At 41.9% G+C, this 22,494-nt stretch overlaps 1 protein-coding gene across 1 annotated transcript; it reads right to left on the bottom strand.

The window, feature by feature from the left end:
* Nucleotides 1-596: 596 nt before the first annotated feature.
* Nucleotides 597-21,760, bottom strand: LOC115626966. The gene is made up of 11 exons (XM_030522480.1): nucleotides 21,358-21,760; nucleotides 19,220-21,048; nucleotides 18,323-19,135; nucleotides 11,783-12,203; nucleotides 8,973-9,149; nucleotides 7,327-7,604; nucleotides 6,860-7,263; nucleotides 6,422-6,779; nucleotides 4,941-5,609; nucleotides 3,713-4,444; nucleotides 597-2,142 (listed from the first exon to the last, which is right to left on the bottom strand). Exons 1-11 carry the CDS (start codon nucleotides 21,758-21,760, stop codon nucleotides 1,633-1,635), a joined length of 6,594 nt encoding a protein of 2,197 aa, XP_030378340.1. The 3' UTR covers nucleotides 597-1,632.
* Between the last annotated feature and the right edge of the window lie 734 nt (nucleotides 21,761-22,494).

Raw genomic sequence — 22,494 nt, forward strand, 5'->3', positions numbered from 1 at the left:
ATGTTTGAATCGGCTCGCCGAAAATCTTAAAATATATCCTTGCAACTGCTTCGGTGCTATTCGACTTATTTAAGATATCAGCTCCTTTGACTTAAGTAGGGGGAAAACAAAGCGTTTAAATGTACACAAGATTTGTTGTATAATTAGCTTAATTTTGATTCAAATTTTCTATACATAGAGTCTCCCGAAAAAAATGCATTCAACTTTGTTTTAGAGATATTAGGGAAAACATAAGTAATTGAAGGAGCTAAGCGGGCTTTCATAATAATAATTCAATATTTTTTAACGTGCCAAGGAGCATTTAGCTCTCTCTGAGATCAAATATTCAAATTTATTTCCTTAATATTCTGTTTGAATTCGAAAGCGAGAGTTCTGATGTGCTTCACCCTTCAGGGAAAGTAAAATATACAGTTCTACTTGAATCAAATAATTGAAGTCTAAAGCTGAGTGAGTGATTTAAATAGACGGGAACAATCAGACATGCGGACTGATAATATCTTATTATTATTATTATTATGTATATAATTGAAAGGATATGAAACTCAATATTTACTTTAATGTAAATTTAGTTTAATTTAAAAAATTTAACTGGCTAGCATTTTAAAGTATTTCTTTGTTGCATTCTTTAGCACCCAGCACGTAAATATGCTTCAAATAAATTCTCTTCAGTTGGTTTTAAACTTAAGACTGATGGAAAAAAAAAAGAAATGGTAACAAGCATAATGCTATATCTTAACTGAATGGTGGATTTTGCCTTACATCGTGGCATTTTGCGTAAAATATTGATTAATTTTCATTGAAGAAATCATGAAATTCATAAATATATATGTATACGAGTGAGTATATTTATCATATACGACGAGTATTTATGCAAAGTATTCATATCTATCTGTATATAAGTATGTGTTACTACACTATACTTTGCTCTAGTTCGATTAAATAGTTAACGTGCTTTGCCGCCTAGTATAATACATACATGCCGTACCTTTAGTTTACAGAGCTTAAGCTTATGGAAAACGCGTATGTCTCTTGTTATTGTTGTTGTTGTTGTTGTTGTTGCTGTTGCTGATACTGGTGTTACTGGTTCTGCCCTTCTTAAGACTTTCATCCTAAGGCCACGAACACTGTGAAAACTATGATGACTTAGCATGCTTTTTTGGGGCGGCACATGGCAAAACAATACGCGAATGTGTGTTGGATCTTATATTTGGCTAGGTGTAAGATGAAAAAAAAAGAACATAGATATAAAACACGCACACGCACACACACTCACACACACATACACCGACACATATACATACATACATACAAAACATGCATAGATACTATATACGTACTCGCATATACTTGTATGTGCCTACAGAGATAGACACCCACACATAGAGCTAAAGAGCAAGATCAAAATGGAAATGGAAAACAAACTTGAAAACGCACGCTACGGTCAACTCAACTCAATGGCAACGAAACTCAGCCGGGCGGGGAGGAAATTGGCCAGAACGGGCCAACTAACTACAACTGGTTGACGCCGCCACCGGCGCCCCCCAAATGCACTGAAGTCGCTGACAACTCGACGCGTTGACACTGGCGGCGCTCGACAATGACCGCCGCAGGCAGCGACTATTCCAGTGCGGGTCATACGTTCATCGCATAATAGACCGAACCCTGGGCGGCGGCGGCAACGGTGCCAGCGGGCTGTTGTTGTTGCTGCTGCTGCTGCTGCTGCTGGAGCTGTTGCTGTTGCTGCTGAAGCTGTTGCTGCTGCTGTTGCTGAAGCTGTTGCTGCTGCTGCTGCTGTTGAAGCTGCTGCTGCTGTTGTTGTTGCTGCTGCTGCTGCTGCTGCGTTGGCTGGTGCTGCTGTTGTTGTTGGCTGACGCCAGCCGTAGGCGAAACCATGGCATTGCAATCGGTATGCGAGACAGCAGCCGCACCCTCTGGCACGCCGCGCTCACTAAAGCCCGGAATGCCGGCCGCTGCAGCACCCTCGGCCGTAAACTGATAGTGCTGCGGCATCATGCGCTGCTGATTGCCGTGTGGATGCGGATGTTGCCCATAGTGAGTGGCATGACCGCGACCGGAGACCACGTGCAGTTGCATGCCGGGCAGCGCATAGCCAATCGGTACGCGTATCGTCTGCTGTGTGACCTGTGCGTGCAAAGAAAGAAAATATGTTACAATTTGCGATAATTCTAGTAGAATATAGATATTTTAACCCCAAAAAGGGGGAAAGAGTGTACTAAAAAATTGAAGTATAGTACAGTCGACTCTCGTTAATTCAAACCAGCGGTAATTCGAACCTCTCTATAATTCAAAGTTATCACGAGTTCCCTACAAAATCTCTTTATATTTCGAACTAAATCAATACATTTTTGTGCACTTGGTAATTTGAGCTAAAAAATCATTGCTATATGACAAAACGACGCGTTAATTCGAACTCATCGCCGTCCAACACTCGACAGTTCAAAGTTGCATAGAGAGTGCATTTTGCGACAAGTTCAAACTTGTATCAACGTACAGGTTTTTTAATGATTAGTTTGGCTATTTGACACACACTGCACACGAATTGGTTTGCTTAGTTATCATTCAGTTACTGTTACTCTTTTGACATTGTTATAGAATAGCAGTTAATAAATAATTATTGATCAACACATAATAATTCGAAGTTTTTTTTATTTTCTTTCACAAATTTCAAACCATTTGATATTTCAAACACTCGATAATGCGTAATATTTTAATTCCCTCGAGTTTTTAATTAACGAGAGTCGAATGTATATGTAACTGGCAGAGGAGGCACGACCAGCTAAATGAATTACCATTCCTATCTGTTTATATCTCCGCCTGTCCAATCTCAAGCTCAAATATTACGATTATTTTGTATAGCTCACATGATTCGTAAAAACAAAACAATACATGTTTAGATTAATGCGATATCGTTACGGTAGTATTTATATATTTCTATTTATTTATAAGTTTTTAATAGTGTCCCACTATTTTCTGAAGTTTCAAGAAACTTGTATCAAAAATTACATAATTTTCCAAATTTTTCCTCTACAATTAGCAGTATTTTAAAAATTTAATAAAGTTCTTCCACAACTGGATTTCTACCAATCAATATACTAGAGTATGATGGAGGGATACATCAAGAAAAACCTGCTTAACTACAGGTGCAAAAATAGGTGATTGGTTCCTTATCTCTAAACAAATATATATGAAATTTAAATTTTCAAACCGTGTTATATCAAAATAGTGTAAAAAAGGACCGTGTAAAAACATAATTAGGTGTATTTCTTTTAATCCAAATGGTAATATTATGTTGCTTTTTATTCGAATTTTTCTTTTCTTTTATGAAGTAAGAAAACATTAATCTAGATTCACTTGCTTTTAAATTACTTTTCAATTTATCATTTAATTTTTATAGATTTGCTTTGAAGGGTATACGAAGGTATAGCCGAACTCATTGCTACAAGTAAAATATCGCCTTAAGGTAATTTCTAATGCAGCATTACTTCTGTTTCTCTTTTAGAAAAGGATATGAAAAGTAGAGGCTATTAATAAGCTATCGCCATAAGATTTGTTTGATTATACAATGAGGGAAGCCCTACAACTCGTGAACTAAAACAGATAGTTAGCTCAAAAAACGCTAAATGATTGACTTAAATGCTCATGCAGGGCCCTTATACGACCCAGTAACGAAAGTTCTCTTTCACACTCTCACCTGCTGATACTCGAGTATATTTTGGCGCTGGATGTGGGCCACCTTCGGATCCACGCTACTTGTGGTGGCAAACTGTGAATAGGTCTCCGCATTATACGGTATGAGCACCATAGTCTGGTGATAGTTCCGCAACGGTGGCGGCGACTCTGGCCGACGCGTGGGACTGCGCGCAAAGTGACTATAGCTGTGCTGCTTCTGTTCGATGGCCGTGGCTGTCACACTCTGGCAGTTCTGCGCCGTTGCCGTTGCATACAGTAGCGACTCATCAGCCACACCTCCACCGGCCCCGACGCCAACGCCGCCGCCCCCCGCATGTTGTATCATGGTCTGGCGAAACATTGCGCCTGCGGGCAGCGTCTGATAGTAGGTTTGCTGTATGGCCGCGGCTGCAGCAGCTCCGTCGACTGGGAAACGCTGCTGCTCCCCAGACTCGCTGTAGAAGCTCCACGTGCGCTGCTCCGTCTTCTGTTGGGCAATGGTGTTGGCTTGCATCGCCGCGGCGGCGGCGGCAGCTGCCATTTGCTGTTGCAACTGCTGCTGCTGTTGCTGTTGAGCCTGTGCCTGTGCCTGCACCTGCTGCTGCTGCTGTTGTTGTTGCTGTTGTTGTTGTTGCTGCTGTTGTTGTTGTTGTTGTTGGGATTGCTGCGGCACGTTTTGGGGCGAGGGATTCTGTGATATTTGACTCTTGGGCTGGTTGGGCACAGCATAACTTTTAACTGCCTGTGGCACGGGCTGCAAGTATTGTTAACGAATATGAGGTTAACAGAGATCAGTGAAAAGGAATGCATTTCTACATAAATAACATATATTCTAGAACACGTATAGAGTATGCAATATCACAAATTATTTATCTATTCATAAATAAAAATTGTTTAACATTCTTTGATGATTTGATGAGCCATCCCATTATCATTGGTGTTGAATTAAAATGCTACTGTGGAGAATTTTCTGTAAAAATATATCAGAAACCAGAATTTCGCAATCAAAATAAGACTGCGCGAATGAATGCTTCTACAAGTAGTATTGGTTAGATCAGTGTAATATCCAAAGCCAGTTCAATTTGTAAGTAAGTATTACTTAAGGTTGATAAGTGACTCAAAGGTAACCAGTTGCTTGACAATGGTTTCTCGATAATGCATATTATGAAAGGTAAAGCCTATCTATGTAGTAAACTTTCCAGAAGTAGCTCTAGCATAGTTATTATCAATTACAAGTACTGTTGACTCACCTGACTATTTACCACTGTGGTCGGTATCTGTGCGCTCAACTGCTCCTGCATCTGTGCCAAAATCTCGTTGGTCGAGCTAAACTTCGGCTTGATGCCCCGCACTGAAGGTCGTTTGTTAAAGCCATAGTCGTTCTGCTCGTCATCGTCGCTGCTGGCCTGCGAATGATCAGCTGCCGTGTAGCGTTTCTTCAGCTGCTCCGTTCGCTTGGCCTCGGATTGCGCGAAGGCTGCCAATTCGTCCTGCTGCATCTCCTGCCCCGGCGTCCCGGCAATGACATCCGGTGCCACTTTACGCGCCTCATCGGCGCCGCCTGCAGCACCTATGGTCAAGCCGGCTAATCCTTGTGCGGCTAGCGCGGCGGCATGTTGGGCAGCAGCTGCCGCCTGCTGGTCCCCTGCACTCAGGAGTTGGCTCATATTGAAGTCAGCAGCAGCAGCCGCGTAGTGGGCTGCATGGCCATGCTGGTGAGCAGCGGCTGCTGCAGCCAGCGTATAGTACGAGGACAGATCGTCCTTGTTGCCAGCCACGCAGGCTGTCAGTGGCGCCAGTGTTGAAAGGAACTGACGCTTCGGCTCCGCTTGACGTGGAGGTGTGCGATGGATTTGTGTATGCACAACAGGCACCTGGATTCCCATACCCAGATCGGGGGCAGCGGGACAGCGGCACTCCTAATACAAAAGAAATTTATAAACATCAGTGAAATTCATAAAAATCTAGTAATGACTGAAATTATATTAATAATAAAATAAAATAAAAACTTATAAATCCAAAAATAACAAGAAGCACTCAAAGCTACATTTTTAGAAACTAACATTATCTCTCTCTATATTTTCCTATAAGTATATTGTTTATATGAATATCAAATAAGAGTCTGCCTTTCTTTCTGTCTACCTTTTAATCCTTTATAGAATCCCATGGAAAACAAATTGTGAAATATTGTGTTCGCATGCCCATTTAGATAACCAATAAAAAAAGGTTTAGGTAGCTTTTATGAAAAAATTAAATCAAAAACTCTGTAAGCTTTTTCTTTTAAACAATCTTTCTCTTTATCAAGGTAAGACTAAGGACCATGGAAGCCGATCCAAGCCACGAATTTATTATAGGAAGATGTGAGCATTGAATATGCGAATGAAGTTAGTCAGTTCATACTTTTTCCAAAATTAAATAATCATTTACTCCTCCATATATGAAAATCTTCTTTAGCCCAGATTCTAAGTAGTTTCCCTAAAAAGCGAAAGTTTCTTTTCTCACGCTCTTGTACAATTCTGATTAGATTGTGGGTAATAAATAAGTTGGCAGCACGCCATTTGCAAGTTGGCAGGTTGGGTTAATACAGCGGTTCTTTAGTATGTGTAAGTAAAATTCCGATATTACTATTCCAATGAAAGTCAACTACTTTGGTTTACAAATATGTGATGTGTGCTGTCAGATGAGCAAAACCTTATATACGAATCAACTGATTTTGTTCAGGATGCCTTACCTGTGGTATGATGACTATGGGATTCTCTTCCAGCTCCAGTATTTTCTCCTGCTTCTTTTCCCTATTGAAAATGTCAGCAATTTTCTTGTAAGCCGAAGATCCACTGGATGAGCTTGACACAGACGAGCTGGGGGAAAAGCTCTTCTCGCCGTTCAAGAACTTCTGTGGATTCTCCTCGCCAGCAGGGCTATCGCGCTGTGCCAACTCCGCACACTCTCCGGCCCCAACAAGGCCGCGATCGGCATTCTCCTGCTCCTCTTCTGCTCGTGACAGCTCCTCGACTAGATCCTCATCAATATCGCAGGTCAGCTGCTTGATTCGCTCCTCCAGCGAAATGTCCGACTTAACGGCCTTTTTCCTTAAAAGAGAGTGAGTAAGAGAGAGAAAGAGAGAGCGGTTAAGTTTTTCTTTCTGCACGAGCAATTGAAGGGCATTTACTTGATCAGCGAACGGCGGAGAATGTTGCGCTCCATACTGCGTCGCAGCGTATCCGAGTCTCCACAGCTGCCGGGCAAATGAGTGACCAGGCAGCCGGCGCGCTTGGACTCATCAAAGGCACGCAAGGCCTCAGATGTCAGCACGGGTGCCTGATGCGCGGACACGCTGGGAAAGAGTTGACGAACCGCCGAATTGGGTCGCAAGGCATTGTTGAACAGCGTGGAGTGTTTCTTGATGGGTATCAGCTCGTTGATTTGATTCTCGCTGTCGTCCATTTCGCCGCCCTGTGAATGGGTATCACCATCACCGGCAGCATTCGCCTGGTCCTCGGTGACGAAACGGACAGAGCGCTTTGTAGTGCCACTTTCATCCTCCGAGGTCGTGTTATTTTGATCATCAGATTGCTGCAAAGTCAAAAATGTTAGAAGTGTTTCCAGCATATCTCATGGTGCATGCATCACCCTCACCTGGGAAATTGAGTCCTGTTTCCACAGCTTGCCACCCTTTAGTATGCCACTGATTTGGGTTGGTGATGTTTCCTTTGGCGGTATAGGTGGCGGCTTTTGCTCATCATAGTTGTCGCTGACTGAAGCGGCTGCGGCAGCTGCAGCCACAGCACCTGCCTTAGCTGGTAATGCCGGTGGCAGAATCTCTCCGGTGCCAGCACCAGCGGCAGCGGCAGCGGCAGCCACTCCTCCAACTGCCACATCCTCATGCGCCTCCCGTATGATACGCCGCTCGGTCACTGTAGTCATAGTGGTAATAGTTTCAACAACAAATCGTTTATTCTTTTGCAAGCTACTTGGCGTTGGGCCGACAAGGGAAACGGAGCCAGAGCCGGAGCCGGAGACGAAGCCGGAGCCCGTGCCCGTGTCCGCGCCCGTGGCCCTGCCCGAGTTTTGGTTCGAGCCTTGGTTGGCCTTGTCCTTGTTTCTAACTTTGACTGCTAAGCGCACACATACACACATACAACACGGGTCATACGTCAGCACAGCGAGCGGTTGCGTTGCGAGAGAGGGCGTACATACGTTATACAGGAGAGAGCAGTGTTTTGTGGAATTGAGAGAACGAACAAGAGCGCGCGCGCATATGTTCAGGTGTAAGATATATTACAGTTTTGGGGTGGGAGTAAGGCAAAGTTAATTCTCGTTATTTTATAATACAAATGAGCGCAAGGTGCTAATACCTAATCATATGAATCGCATTATGTGGCATGACAACGCTGGCGAGAATGGATTCTAAGCACCAATATCTTATCATGGCAGTTGAAGGCGGCAGGCTCGAGATTCGACATGAATGTATGACAAGGATAAATAAATATTCATCGATTCCTTCGCAACGAAAGGGAATGCAATTTTACGAAAATTATAAGTTCTGCTCGTATTTTTGCTACCAATTTATTTAATATGGTGTTTTCTACTCATGACATTCGTATCTCTAATTAGGTTGATTTTTCTTTTTTTTTAAATCTTTATTCTTTTTTAAGATCTGCCCTAAGGAGGACAATTATTAAATTATATGGTAGCATTGGATTTGTTTAATCATGCGTTCTGTCATGATGGTTGGTTTATAAATTATTCTTTCAAAATGGATTATGGTTTTCTTTGCTGTTTTTCGACACGCTCTCAGGTTGGTCTTAAGCTATTGAATTCGTTTTTTGTTTTTGAAAGGTATTTTGATCCGGACATATAATTTGAATAAGTTATACTCAAATTAATAATTCAGATTCCACTCTCCATTAAAACAAGTCTATACCTTTGTTATGATTTAGATTCAAGATGTATCTCGACATGGGATTCTACAAGTCAAAGAATTTTCAAATAGAAAAATATACTTTAAATAAAAACCATTAATGCCTCTCCATCCGTTAGCTTAGTACTCGTATAATTTGATATATTGTTTCTATACTTTTGCTCGGGATAGGGATAATTGAGTATGATTGCAGTTATGGCAACAATTTAACAAGGTGATGACTCTTGATTGTATTCGTATGTGCGTATGCATGATAATGCTGATATGTACATATGTATATCTTTATATGAGTATGTGTGTATATATAGGAATATACAGGATCTGTGATTTAAAGGACTAGAGATAAAGAAGACAACTGTACCTGTAGCCGTGGCTGGTTTGTACTGCGACTGCAGCACATACTTGGGCCGCTCCTCGCCGGCAATGATCTCCTTCTGGGTGATCCGACGTTCCGGTGAACTGGTGTGCAACGGCAACAGTGCAACAGCCGGGACCCCAAGCGGTGCGAGCTCCTCTTGGCATTGTGGTGAGGTGCATTCTGGGTGCGCAAACGTGAATGAAACGAAATGAAAAACAAATGGGGAGACAAACACACATAAATCGTTGGGCCAAGCTAAATAAGTAGTTATGATAAAAAATTGTTCTGTTATTTCTGTTGTTGCTAGTGCAGTGTCTGCCTGTTGCTGCGGCGGAAGCGCGCTTGAAGGATTGGCCCCGGCCCCAGTTGTCAGGGCTGGCCTGGCCTGGCCTGGTCTGGACTGGGATGGGATGGGCTCGACCCATAACCGGCAACATTTGCGTTGTCGTTGACGTCGCATTCCGGTTCGTTAGGCGCAACAATTACCGTTGACGTTTAATGAAAACGCAACTGGCCGTCTGCCTGTCTGCCTGCCTGCCTGCCTGCCTGTCTGACAGTGCCCGTTCCATAAAGTTGACGGTCTGTATCGTTTGTCGTTTGATAATCAATAAAGCATGACCATCATTAATGCAAATGTATGCGCTCCAATCAACCAACCCGCCCGCCAGCCATCAGAACTAAAGTCTTTGAATGGTTCACTACTTGGGCCCTGCTTATAGACATCTACCTATCTAAATACAAGTAGTATATACCCGTACATACTATGTGTATGTGCATGTCCTTTTAGGGGTTAAAAGCAACTATCACAAGCCAATAACAATGAACGCGTATTTAACCCATTAAGTTGTCGTAAATCAATCCAGTACACTGAATAATTTCTGTGGTCATGCGGGCTGGCAATTCCTTGACAAATTGATTTAAGTTCCTATAGATTTATTGACAGTTTTGTGTGGAATTGTAAATCAACTCAAACAACATTTAATTATGCAAATACGAGTATACCTCGGAATTAACGTAAGGGGGGGGGGGGGGGGGGGGGGGGGGGGGAAGGGTTTTATAGCATACTCGTGACTTACAAAAATAAAACAACAAAGCAATTATTTAGAAGTTAATACAATTTTTCATAGATTCCTGACACCACACTAAACATTAGACTAGAAATATTTCTCGATTATGGAAAAAAAAAAGTTAGTAAGCGAAAAATAGAAGAATTTTAAATCATAACCAAAAGCTGGTGCTGGCAAAAAATTGTGTTTTCGGCTACGCTTTCCTATTACAAGACAGTTTTAACTGATTTAATTTCTATTGTGCTGAGTTTAGAAAAATATAAATAGAAACAAAAATGTAGACGGAATCAGAAAACGTTACGCTGATTAGAAGTTCATTAAAATTTTAGATTTATAAAAATAATGCTAGTTTCCTCATGAAACTATTCCAAATTTAGCGCAACGTCATGTTCTCTACTTGGAATCTAAATTTAGAAGATATAACATAAAGCCTCTTTCCAACTGTACCAACTTAATGCAATTCCGAACAAGAATTATGATACTATCCTTATTATGGTACATTGGATTCCTCCATCGGTTACTCCATCGGTTAGCATTGTTCGCGATGGAGCCAATGCTTTGCTTAAAAGTTACATTATAATTATATTTATAATGCGATTATATTTCCATCGACTCTTGGCGTGCCATTTTTAATAGATAAAGATAGAATTCTGCGGTTTTAAAACAATTTAGATATACTTGGAAAATACGAGTACTATTTAAAAAAAAAAAAAAACCTCTTTATATATATTCCCTGATTATCGTTTCTATTGTAAGTTTTATGGAAAATAAATTAGTTGTTTATTAATTTTTAAGGTAGAGTTTAACAAATTAAACCGAAAGAAGCAATGGCCTAAATGTTTGATTAAATTTACTTAATCGTCATAATTATGTTCAATATCTGAATGATAAATATTTCATGCCATAGTTTTTGGAAAGTAGTAGCAAATTTGAGCGAATATTGGTCATGGCTTAAGCATATGCTGTTCAGAAATGCGCGCACTAAGCCTGCACTAGGATGTATAACAGTCCAATATTTGCCTGCATATGCACAAGTTCCTGGCGTATGTCCTCATTGAAATGCCCAGCCAGTCATCAGTCATGTATAAAGTGCTGGGGAGGGGGGGTGCGATCAATTCGCAGCACCCACGCACCCACCACGGAGCTTGGCTTTAAGTGCGTGCTAAGTACATTCGCCAAGGCTCAGTCCATGCATATTTCACGGATTTAATTAACCAGAAAATGGCAAGAACTGAACGATGATGGCTGGCAATGCAAAGTTTGCTGCTCCCTGTGAATGCTTGTGAGAGTGTGTATGTGCGTGTGTGTGTGTGTGTGTGTTTGTAAGTAGCGACAGAAACAAAATGGCTTCCAATTTAAAACCAACTATACAGCAGCTGACTAGAGTCCTTACTGGCTGGCAAATATTTGCATAAATAATTCATAATTAGATTACACAAAAGCAAACAAAAAACATTTGAAAAGTGCGCGTTTGCCATCGCCCCCACGCGAATTGACTTTTATAGCCAACGGGGCGTCTGAGCGACGACATCACGCCAAACCCCCAGTGGGGCGTTCACTAATTGCATTGAAACTAGGCTCAGCGCTGCAGTGGGTCGTGGACCGTGGACCACGGACCGCCGCAGACTGTGGACCGTAAAACGTGGACTGTGCACTATGTGGGTGCAGCAGCCATAACTCAAAGACATAGTATTTTCATATTTTTTTTTTCAGTTTTTTTAGTTTTTTTTCATTTTGTTCAGTTACCTGCTTCCTGTAGCTGCTTGGCTGCGCACTCGGCACACTCGGCACATTCCGTGCAAACGCCCTGCAGGTCCTCGACAGGCTGTTGTGGTCCACCGCCACCCGTGTTATGTTGTTGTTGCTGCTGCTGCTGTTGTTGCTGCTGTTGCTGCTGTTGCTGCTGCTGCTGCTGCTGCTGGTGCTGTGCACTGCCCACTGGCGGGGGCGGTGGCGGTATTTGGCTATTATTGCGCGCGGCCAACATGGCCGCTCGTTGTTGCTGCAACCGCTGTATCACCTGCAGCTGTTGCAGATGCTGTGCACCAAAAATGTGGCCACTCAATGCACCGCCGAGCGTGTTCTTTAGACTGCTATCCTTATAGCCATCGGGCGGACTGAGCGCGGCATCGTCCACAAAGTCAATTGGCGGCTGATATTTGGGACTCTGTGGTTTGGAGAAGAGCGAGGCATGTATTAGTTATTTAGATAAGCTTATGTAACATAATGATGATGATGATGATGGTAATGATGATGATGATGTGGCGACAACGGTCTATCTCCCCAAATTACGCTAATTGAGTTTTATGGACTCAAGACTCTGCGAACGGTAAACTTTGTTCGAGTAAGCTTGCAGCTCTGTGTGTGATTGCAATTAATCTGAGCAAAGTTTATTACCTTCCTAATCTGGTTACCTACCTAGTTTATGTTGTTTAGTGTGGGTGGCAAGTGGGCATCAGTGGGCCACTATACATATAAAACATTCTACAACACGGGTGACACTAATTTAATGTTCAAAAATCACCTATTTGCCAAAATTCTATTTACTATTTATATTTACTTCTTAAATTAGCCCTTTAATATGGCATTTGTTGTGTTTTTATATAAAATGAAGAGCCCTTCTAGCATAAACTCTACTCTCTTACAACTACAACTTAATTTCTCGTATATGTGTGTACTGTGCTCTGATTATCTATTTTTCATTATCATTTTTTCCTTTCCCTACCCACGAATGGTGGCAACAGCACTCTTAATATCTTTATAACGGTTCGATGACAGCTATAAGAAATTGAGATCAGTCATGGTCGGTCAAGAAGAAGAAGCCTCGATAGCTGTAAAACATCCTAATCGAACGTGCGACAAAATTTTGGCTAAATCAAATTACCACATCAAGCTAAATTGTTTGCTTACAATTGCAATTATAAATAGCAAAGATTTCTTATACAATATAGCACTATTCGTAATGGAATATATGTTTGGTGGCTCTACCTTTAAACGATCCTTGGGTTCATAAAGACAGACACATATACGTGCTTATGTCGCCTTTTCTAATATAGTACTTAATAGATACACGCGACACTCCAGTGTACGTCTCAGTTAAAAAAATTATTATTTGTATACAAATTTTACAATTATGCCTTGAATCTAGATTAACTACAACTTTATCCAGTAAGAATTCCACTCCTAAATATACAAACACCTAGGGAATTACATTTTCAAAGCCTATTTGTGAAAGAAATTATTTGCATGAATGAATTAAGTAATTGGAACAAATTATTTGTATGAAAAATAAATCCTGTGATCCACCAAATAATTAAATTTCATTTCTATAAAAATCTAATCTGCACATTATAATTCCTATAGTTCATACATATAATTCGTACATTCATAGACATGTACATATTTAATCTCTCACTTCCACCTGGTAGCTTTTCACATAAAATCTCTATTACGTGGCTGCTTAAACTCATCTTGTTTTACGAGTGTTTTAATAGAGCCATTATCTTAAACGTGTGCGAAACATTTGCAATAGAGAATGTAGCTCATTTTCCAGATGTCTTTCTGGCCAAGTAAATACTGAAGAAAAGTCAGTTAAGAGTCTACACTTTTTTAATTCAAACAAGGATGGAAATATAAATTTAATTTGTTAAATTTAATTAAGTAATTTATTAATTTTGCAATACTTTCTGAGATTCCTGCGTTCATACAGACAGGCGTACTTGATAATATGGACTCGTCTGGTTATGCTGATCAAAAAAATATATACTTGTACTTTGCGTCGCCTGCCACGCGTTCTTCTGTGTGCTACATACAATCGCACTAAGCTTTGGATAAGGGACTTACAAATATAAACCATTTGCAAAAAATTAAGTTTCAAAATAGTTTATTTTTCATGATTCAAGAATTCCAAAATTTCAGAAAATGTATTAGATTTTTGGAATAAGTATGAAAAAGATAAGTACTAATGCAAAACATGAGCCATCTGAGCACAAGACATCCGGATGAAAAACGAATGTATTTAGAAGACAACATTTAAGAGTGTACTTAACAGTATATACATATACAAGTATATATGTATAGTAGATGGCTATAAAAGTTATCTCCCTACGATGTAATTGAAACTATCTGTGAATCTTTTAGGTGGGGAAAACAGCGAAGAAAACATTGTAAAACCATTGAAGCATCAAAAGTTGTATGTAACATAACCCTGGCAACACAACATCAACTAGCATTATAATTCTGGGCCTTGCATCCAAATAAAATCTACTTACTCGTGCACACGACTACAAACGCACTACATACGAGCAATCCAATTGCACAGAAAAAATGCAAACCAAAGTCTAGGCCAAAGTTCTTCGTGTGTTTGTTTCTAGTGGGGTGCATTTGTGTGTGTCAAGTTACTTTTGGGATGCTTACTGGGGCCCTCTCCCCCTCCCTCTCCACCCGTCTCTGTTTTCCTTTCTATCTGTATGTCTCTGTTAACCCCGCTTAAGCAAAGTTGGCAAGTCTTTTGTCAGTGCACGATAAGAGGGCTCGGAACAACTGCACAAAACAAATGGCATTTTGCTTTGCACCGACCGACACCACCCCCTCCCCCGCCACACAGCGTTCGACTCGCCTCCTCAGTGCCCATCAAACGGCAAGCGGCAACTTAAAACCACTGGCTGATGTAGCAGGAAATTCTTTTCAGCGCAAAATATGAAACTTGCTGCGGCTGCCATAATTTTGCTTTTGGCCAACAAACAGCTGTAAGAGAGGAAAAAAAAACACCAAAACAAAAAACTTTTGCATACAAAAATATAATTCTTTCTTGGCTTGGCAATCGGTTATGCAACCACTGAGCGAGCGGCATGCGCCACATGCCAGATACGGGTGGCACTGGCGGTGGCCGTGGCGGTGGCGGTGGCGGCAGTTCATAAACTTGTTACATACACTAAATGCATATTAAACTCTTCAGAGAGAGAAAGGCACACATACAGACGAGCACATATCCTTAATGGTGGGGACGTGTGAAAGGGAAGGGCAGCCGGGCGGGCACACACATGCTTGAGCAGCGCCAAGTCAAGTGCATTGAGTGCAAATCGTAAGAAGTTCCCCACCGCCCCCACGCCCACATAAGCTTGCACTGTCCTAGCTCAGGAGGCTCTTAGACAAGCAACCGAAGACCGACCGACCAAGCCCTCCCTCCCTCCTCCCCACTCCCCGCCAGCAACACCCTTCTGAGCCATCCGCCTTCTCAACGCTCGCCATAGATAAGCAAAGCGGCACACTCAAGTGCCGCTTATGTGGCAGAAAATTGAAATTTAAACGCAACTTGAGTGCGTCACAGTGTCTACATGACCAGGCAGGATCGATATGGGGCTCTAGCGATAGAGCGACGGCATAGTTGGCATAGTTGACCAAACTGCTAACAACTTCCCTAATATGTCCTTAACACATAAAACGCGTATATCATGATAAGAGGCGAGCGGGAATCCGAAGCGGGACACATTGCTTGAGCACTCGAAGACACAATTTCATAAAACAATATATCACATACACACAAATACACGGCCCAAGATACACTTAGCGAATACAAGTACATACTGTGGGCGTATTATTAATATTCAAATATACTATAAAGCAACATTTTATTTAACTGGAGGAGCTTTACTAAAGATATCAAGATCTTAAATAATAAACAATTTCAGCAAATACAATATCAATCAGGAATTTGGATTCTCTAAAAAAAACTCACTCTCATTTGAGCCGAGACTTTGTAGTTTCCTAGTTTGCTTAAAATCTCATATCTTGCAAGTTCTGCATTTTAATATTTGGTACAGATAGGTCATTAATTACATATCTGAATAAAAACGAAGGAAGTGCTCTCACACTTTGATAAACCTATGCGATTAAATGAAATTCATACGTTATGATGAACTTGGAAGTTTTGGTTTTATCCTTCAAATAATTATTGTTAGAGTTAATTGGTGAAAAGTTAAGGATATATAGCTTCTAAGCTTCTTATGGCATTTAATCCTCGCATCTATTCTCAATTTTAAAGCAAATCTTTCCTAAAACTCTTTCAATTTATATATAGACTTTTGACATAAGTATATGCGTATTTTCTTGTAGTGTATGGACACACAATATTACAACTACTGCAGTTTCAAGTTACTTCGCTTAGTCCTGAAAGGAGCCGTTCCCCATGTATGTGGGCTGATGCTGGCATAAGAATAGCATTTTGTGTAAAAGTTTTTAAGTGATTTATACACACTTGCCAATTGGGAGACAAATAGACAGTCGGACAGGCAGACAGAGTCAGACATGGAGACATGTACTAGTAGATAGAGAGATGGATTGGATATCTTGTCTGTGTGTGCGTGGGTTACTTGCAACTTGAGTTTACTTGACTTGCCACTTGGGTTGCGCTTTTCCAGTGTGTGCGATTATAGTTAGATATCCGAATATAGCCTAGTTATTATACACATACTTGTACATTCATAAATAGGTGAGGTAAGTATGTATGTTTTAAGCTTTTGTTTCATTTCATATTTTGTGCATTGATAACAAAATGCAAAACAATACCACGTTAGTTGTAGTTAGTTACCTGTGGGGCATCTGTAGCCAGTTTTGACTTGAGTATCTTTCACACACATATTTAGATTCATAGATACGTAACATGACAGTCTAATAGACACAAAGTTCCTGTGAAAAGTATGTGAAGGCAAATGTCTATCGAATCAAATTATTCAGAGAAGACAAAATCCAACTCAACTCCTTCTTTTGTAAAAGGAGCTAAACACATTTTAAGTATGAACGGCAGAGAATTCATGGAATCTGCTTTTCCCGTTAATGTTTGATTTAATTTTGACATTTAAACAACAAACAAAGGCAATCCAAAAATTTGCGAAAAAGTAAGTAAAATTGTTTCCTATACATATTTAATCATGCAGTATTCCATCCTTTGTTCTAGCCCGTGGAAAGTATTAATTATTGTAATACTCTTGACTACATCAAATACTTTGGTTTATTCATAATTTAATATTTTCGAATCAAATCTGAGCAAATAATGTTGAAAATAACCCTCTCAAAATATTGTCAAAGTTGGCAAACAAATGAGACGCATTGCCGTAATAAGAATTATAATCCTAATAGTATACTTAGAACAACAGCAACAGATTTGAGTTTAAAAGAAGATAGTCTACATTTTAAAGTAAAAAATCCCCCTCATTAGAAACATTTTCTATTATGAATAAAAATTTTATTCAAACTATTAAGCATAGCTGCAATTCCAAGTTTATTAAAAAAGGCTTTTATAAAATTCAGAACAACTAAAGAAAACTACAAGATACAAGATATGAAAATTGCTTTGAAAAATTTGGGGTTTATCAAACAAACAAAATAATACAGTTTATTTATGAATTAAACCAATCAGAAGTATATGTATATAGACAAACAATAAAAAATATTATTGCTGTAGTGTCCTCAAAATATTTTAGAGCCTAAGACCGTTGGCAAACAATTTTAACAAAATAAATTACAGCGAACTTGAAGTTCATTTTGTGCTAATTGCATTAAGTTGTATTTTAAGGACGATTTGGGCATTGTTTTTTCTGAGTGCAGCTAAGAACACTTTGCTTTTTTATTTTATGATTAAATAAGGAATTTTTGCAGAGCTTCCAGAATTAGTGATTAATAATAACTTTTTATTGCTGTTGTCCTTAAATTAGAACTAGAATACATTTAACTCAATGACTTGCCCACAACTCAGCACAAGCTTCGCTGAACACTGTTACTTATTAAATAAACTCACTATGTAGTGCACACATAACTGTGTAGAACGCTCACCTGGCGTGTGAGGTGAGAGTGTGTGTGTGTGTGTTTGTGGGTGTTAAGCTAGTAAATTGCATTGCATACTTTCAGGCAGCAGCTGCGGGCTAAATGCAAATGCTTGTTGTTAATTAGAGCTCATGAAGCTAACAAAACTACACAAAAATACACACTCCAGAGAAACGCAGACCAGCTTTACTTGTACTTCAACATGTACACATATATACATACATATGTATGTATGTACATAGATTTAAATGTGTGTAAATTTGTCTCGCAGCGCTACAGTACCGCACTGCAGTTTCTGTTGCAGTTTCTGTTGTTGTTTTGTTGTTGTTGTTTTGTTGTTGTTGTGGGGCTACCTGACTGGCTCACTAATCCACTTACAGACAGACCATTCCCCCAACGAGGCACCCAGCCTGTTGCCACCCCATTCACCAATAGTTGCCCATTGTAGCCATTTAGTTTACTCACCTGTGGCGTTCGTCCGTCGCCCGGTTCGCCAGCATTCACCGCATAGTTACATTGGCAGCCCTCCTCGCAACAGAGACGCACCAGCTCGTGCTCACCGCAGGTGCAGGGCTCCTCATCCTCCTCATCGTAGGCACAATCCTCACGTATCAATATGATATAATCGGCCTCGAAAAACTCATTGCGTGTCTCATCGAAGACGACGCGATTTTTTCTCGCCGGGGGCGGTCGATTTGGTTTCTTGAGTAGACCACGCAACTGTCCATTGACCTCGCGCATGGTTAGACCGTCTAGGGGTAAACGCGTGTAGGGGCAAGCTAAAGAATTGCTTTGGTAAGAGGCGCTTATGTTGCAGATGTTGTCGATGTTGTCGATGTTGTTCTCTTCGCTGTCTAAACGACAGGCATGGCACTGACAGACGCTGCTGTTACTGTTGCTGTTGCTGCTGCTATCGTTATCCTCGCTGGGACTGCTATCCTGTTGCTCGCTAACAAACTCGGCTAGTAGCTCGTCGTAGCACTGAAAGCGTTTGTGCAGCGATGCGGTCTGATTGTGGTTAATGTCCAGACGCAGTTGGCGCGCCGCCTTCAGATACTCGCTAAAACGCTGCACATCGAACTCGCTGAGTGTGGCCACAAAATCGTCACTGCTGTTGTTGCTGCGGTTCTTGTTGTTGTTGTGGTTGTTGTTGTTTTGAACGCTAACGTTAAAGTTGTTAGCGTTGGAGTCGCGTGGCTGCCTTTTGACCTGTGTCGGCACAAATGCGCTTTTAATGCCAACCTCCTCGTCTGGCTGCTCGCCCACCGCCTCGTCGTCCTGCTCGTTGTCTCGACGGCTGCCGTTCTTCTTATCGTCGTCAGCGTCGTCAGTGTCCTCGTCCGATTCAATTTCAATGACCACCTGGTCACTCCTATTCCCAGCTGTTTGCCACCCGCTTTCAATCGCTTTCAAATGCTCGCTTTCAATCGCTGCTGTCGTCTGCTCACTACTCTCTATGCGCAGACGCTCTAACGTTCCGAACGTATTCAGCAACTTTTCAGCTGTTCGTCTGCTGGTAATGGCAGTTTTTCTTTCATTTGCAAAAATTTCATGCTCGTCTAAGGCTTGAATACAATTTACATTTAATTGAATTGCACTTGAGCTTTCTACGGCCGACAACGACCTTAGTGGCCTTAGTTCCCCTGCCACATGCACCTCCCCGTCTATCGTCTCACTGCTGGCGCCTTCAACTTCAACTATTTTATTGTCCTTAGCGTGGGTTGGGGTTGGGTTATGGGTGGGCGCTGATTCTGAATTTGCTCCTTCTGCTACGGTTGGGGGTAGTTTCTTTGTTGTGCTTATTGTTTGTTGTTGGAATGTCGCCGCCGTATTGGCATTTAGTTGTTGTTGCTGTTGTTGTTGTTCCCTCAAGGATGCCTTTACACAATCAACTTCAGCGTCACAAATGCTGCCACTATGATTACTATAGCAGTTGCTGCTGCCTCCGTTGCTGTTACTATTGTTGTTGCTGCTGTTGTTGTTGCTGTTGTTGTCGCTGTTGCGTTGCGTGCAGCACACGCGTCCCTGAAAATTGAACTGCAAACGCTTTAAACGATGACTGGCCACAAAATCCTCGACTTCTTGCTGCTCTTTGGCGCTTAAATCGTTTTCAAAATCAATTAGATCGCAGTCATTAGCTAAATTTGTTGTTGCTGTCGTTGCTGTTGGTGTTGTTGTTGCCCACTCACTAACAGCACTCGTTGCTAACAATGCAGCACACTCGTTACTTGTTGCTGTTGTTATATTGCCAACTAACTTTTCAAAATCATAAACGTCCCGCACACTCGTCCGTACCTCACAGCGATTCCCCAGCGATTGCTGTGCAAGATCCAAAAAAGGACTAGCACTCGGGACAACTGGCGCTACACGCTGGTCGGTCAAGTGCTCGTACTCGTTGTTTCGTTGACTCGCTACATACTCTGCACACTCATTACTTGATAAGGCTGCTAAGCTTGATCCTGGCAGGGTCTCGCTACTTTTTGCACGCTGCTCAGATTGATTGGTATATGCTGTTGTTGTTGTTGTTGTTGTTGGTATTCCACCAGCACTAGATTCGTTGTCAATTAGCGCATGATTATGCGTGTTGTTGGCATTTCGTTGTTCGTGTTCCACTTGTCTCGTGACGAGGGGCCGTTCCCAATTTTTGCAGTTGCTGCTGCTGCTGCTGCTGCTAGAATTTCCTTGCGCCTTGCTTTCTTTGTTGTCTGTGCCAACGTTTTTCACGTAATCCACGTAACTGTCAGCAACAACAAGAGGCACGCGTTTTGGCAGGGCAACAACAACATCAACGACATTATCAATACCAGCAGCAGGGTCTAACTTGAAATATGGCAATGACAATGGCTGCTCCCGCTCCTGCTCCTGCTCCTTGTCGTTCTCCTTCTCTTTTAATTCTCCAACGTTTGCCAACTCCTGGTGCTGGTGCTGGTGCTGGTGCTGCTGTTGCTGCTCCTTGCTTGCCTCAGCTGCCTCTACTTCTGCTTCTACTTTGCTGGAACAATCTAATACTGCACTTACTGCTGCATTCAATTCAACACCATTGGCCACATTTTCACAATTTGAAAAAAAATTTGTTAGCACGCGCCGACCACAAGACGAGACATTTTTCAAAGTAGTAGTAGCAGCAACGCTTTTTTCAATACCTTTTTGCACAAATTTTTCTCTACGTTGTGAATTATCGTACTCGTCCTCGTCCGCGTCCTCGTCTCCTCTGTCGTTGCCGTCGTCGTCTTTGTCGTTGTCGTTGTCGCAGTTATCGTTGCCAGCCTGTTTGTCAAAATCGAAATGTTTATTGGCCGTATTCTGATTTAACGGACTTTCGTTCTTATTTATTTGCACAAGGTTTTCACTAAGTGTTGTTAATGGTTTTTCAACAGTCTCGTTTTCATTTAGAATTTCAATATTTTTTTGCTGACAATTTACTGCTGGCTGCTGCTGCTGCTGCTCAGCTGCGCTTGCTGCGACGACTGCTGCGACGACGTTGGCTTTGAAAAGCTCACTGCCAGCAATTGTAGGTATTAAGCAGGCGCTGCTGCCGCTGCTGCTGCTGTTTCTGTTTCTGCTGCTTGTGTTTAGCAGCGACGTCAATGCTGTTGGTGTTGTTGTTGTTGTCACATTGGGTGGTTGGCTTTGGCCAACGGCCGTTGCACGACCTGCGATTGCGCTCACGCTCACGCTCTCACGCTCGACTTGCGCGCGCTCACATTTCGTTTCCACTTCCGCTCCTGTACCAAAGCGAACACGAGACTCAGCTCCAACGTCAGCGCCTCTGTCAGCACCATTGAGAGTTATGGAGGTGGCATCGCTGTACGTGTATTCAGCACGCGCATGCGTTTCAATGTCGTTCAATTTGTTTTGTTCAACTGTCGCTGTTGTCGCTGTTGTCACTGCTGCCACTGTCATCGCTGGCTGGACGACACCGCCCACTTCTCCCCCGCGCCATGGCTGCCACGCACAATGCGCCTCGTATTGCTGCACGGCGGCAACACCAACAATAACAGCAACAGCAACGCCATCGCCATCCCCATCGTGAACGTCAACGTCCACGGCTGCTCGTGTGCTGCGTGTCTCGCATGCCAAATCAACGTCATCATTTAAACCTAGTCTACCGTTAGTTGTGTTGGCTGTTGACGCCGACGCAACTGTCGCTGTCGCTGCTGCTTCTTCTGCTGCTGCTGCTGCTTCTGCTGCTGCTCCTGTTTCTATTTCAGCTTTATTATAGCTATTATTACCACCATTGTCACTGCTGCCGTAATTATTATTGTTGTTGTTGTTGCTATTGCTGTTGCTGTTACTGTTGCCTTTACAATTTGCATTCTCATTGTGTTTGTTTAACGTTTTGTTGTTTGTTGCCGTTGTGGCTGTCATTTTGTTACGTATCGCCGTGACGCTATCGTCACATTGCACCCGTTGCTCACGTTGCTGCTGTTGTTGTTGCTGCTGCTGCTGTTGTTGTTGTTGTTGTTGCTGCTGTTGCAGTTGAAATTGCTGCTGATGTTGCCGATGTTGGCCGCTTTGTCCGTTCGCCAGTGCCAACGTTAACATGTCGACTATAAGCATACTGGCCAGCTAGGCGCTGTCACAGTCCTGTCACTCCAATCCCAGCATGGGACGCACTGCAAAGAAAATGTGGCAAT

This window comes from Scaptodrosophila lebanonensis, unplaced genomic scaffold, assembly GCF_003285725.1.
Source record: "Scaptodrosophila lebanonensis strain 11010-0011.00,11010-0021.00 unplaced genomic scaffold, SlebRS2 tig00000089-arrow-pilon, whole genome shotgun sequence".
Taxonomy (NCBI): Eukaryota; Metazoa; Arthropoda; class Insecta; order Diptera; family Drosophilidae; genus Scaptodrosophila; species Scaptodrosophila lebanonensis.

Excerpts from the sequence above, each read along its gene's own strand:
- LOC115626966 (XM_030522480.1), bottom strand. The coding sequence starts at position 21,760 with ATGACAGTGGCAGCAGTGACAACAGCGACAACAGCGACAGTTGAACAA. Across the intron at positions 21,049-21,357 it reads AATACCTACAATTGCTGGCA|AGGACGAGTACGATAATTCA; the intron begins GTGAGCTTTTCA and ends AGGACGCGGACG. Across the intron at positions 2,143-3,712 it reads ATATACTCGAGTATCAGCAG|GTCACACAGCAGACGATACG; the intron begins GTGAGAGTGTGA and ends TTGCACGCACAG.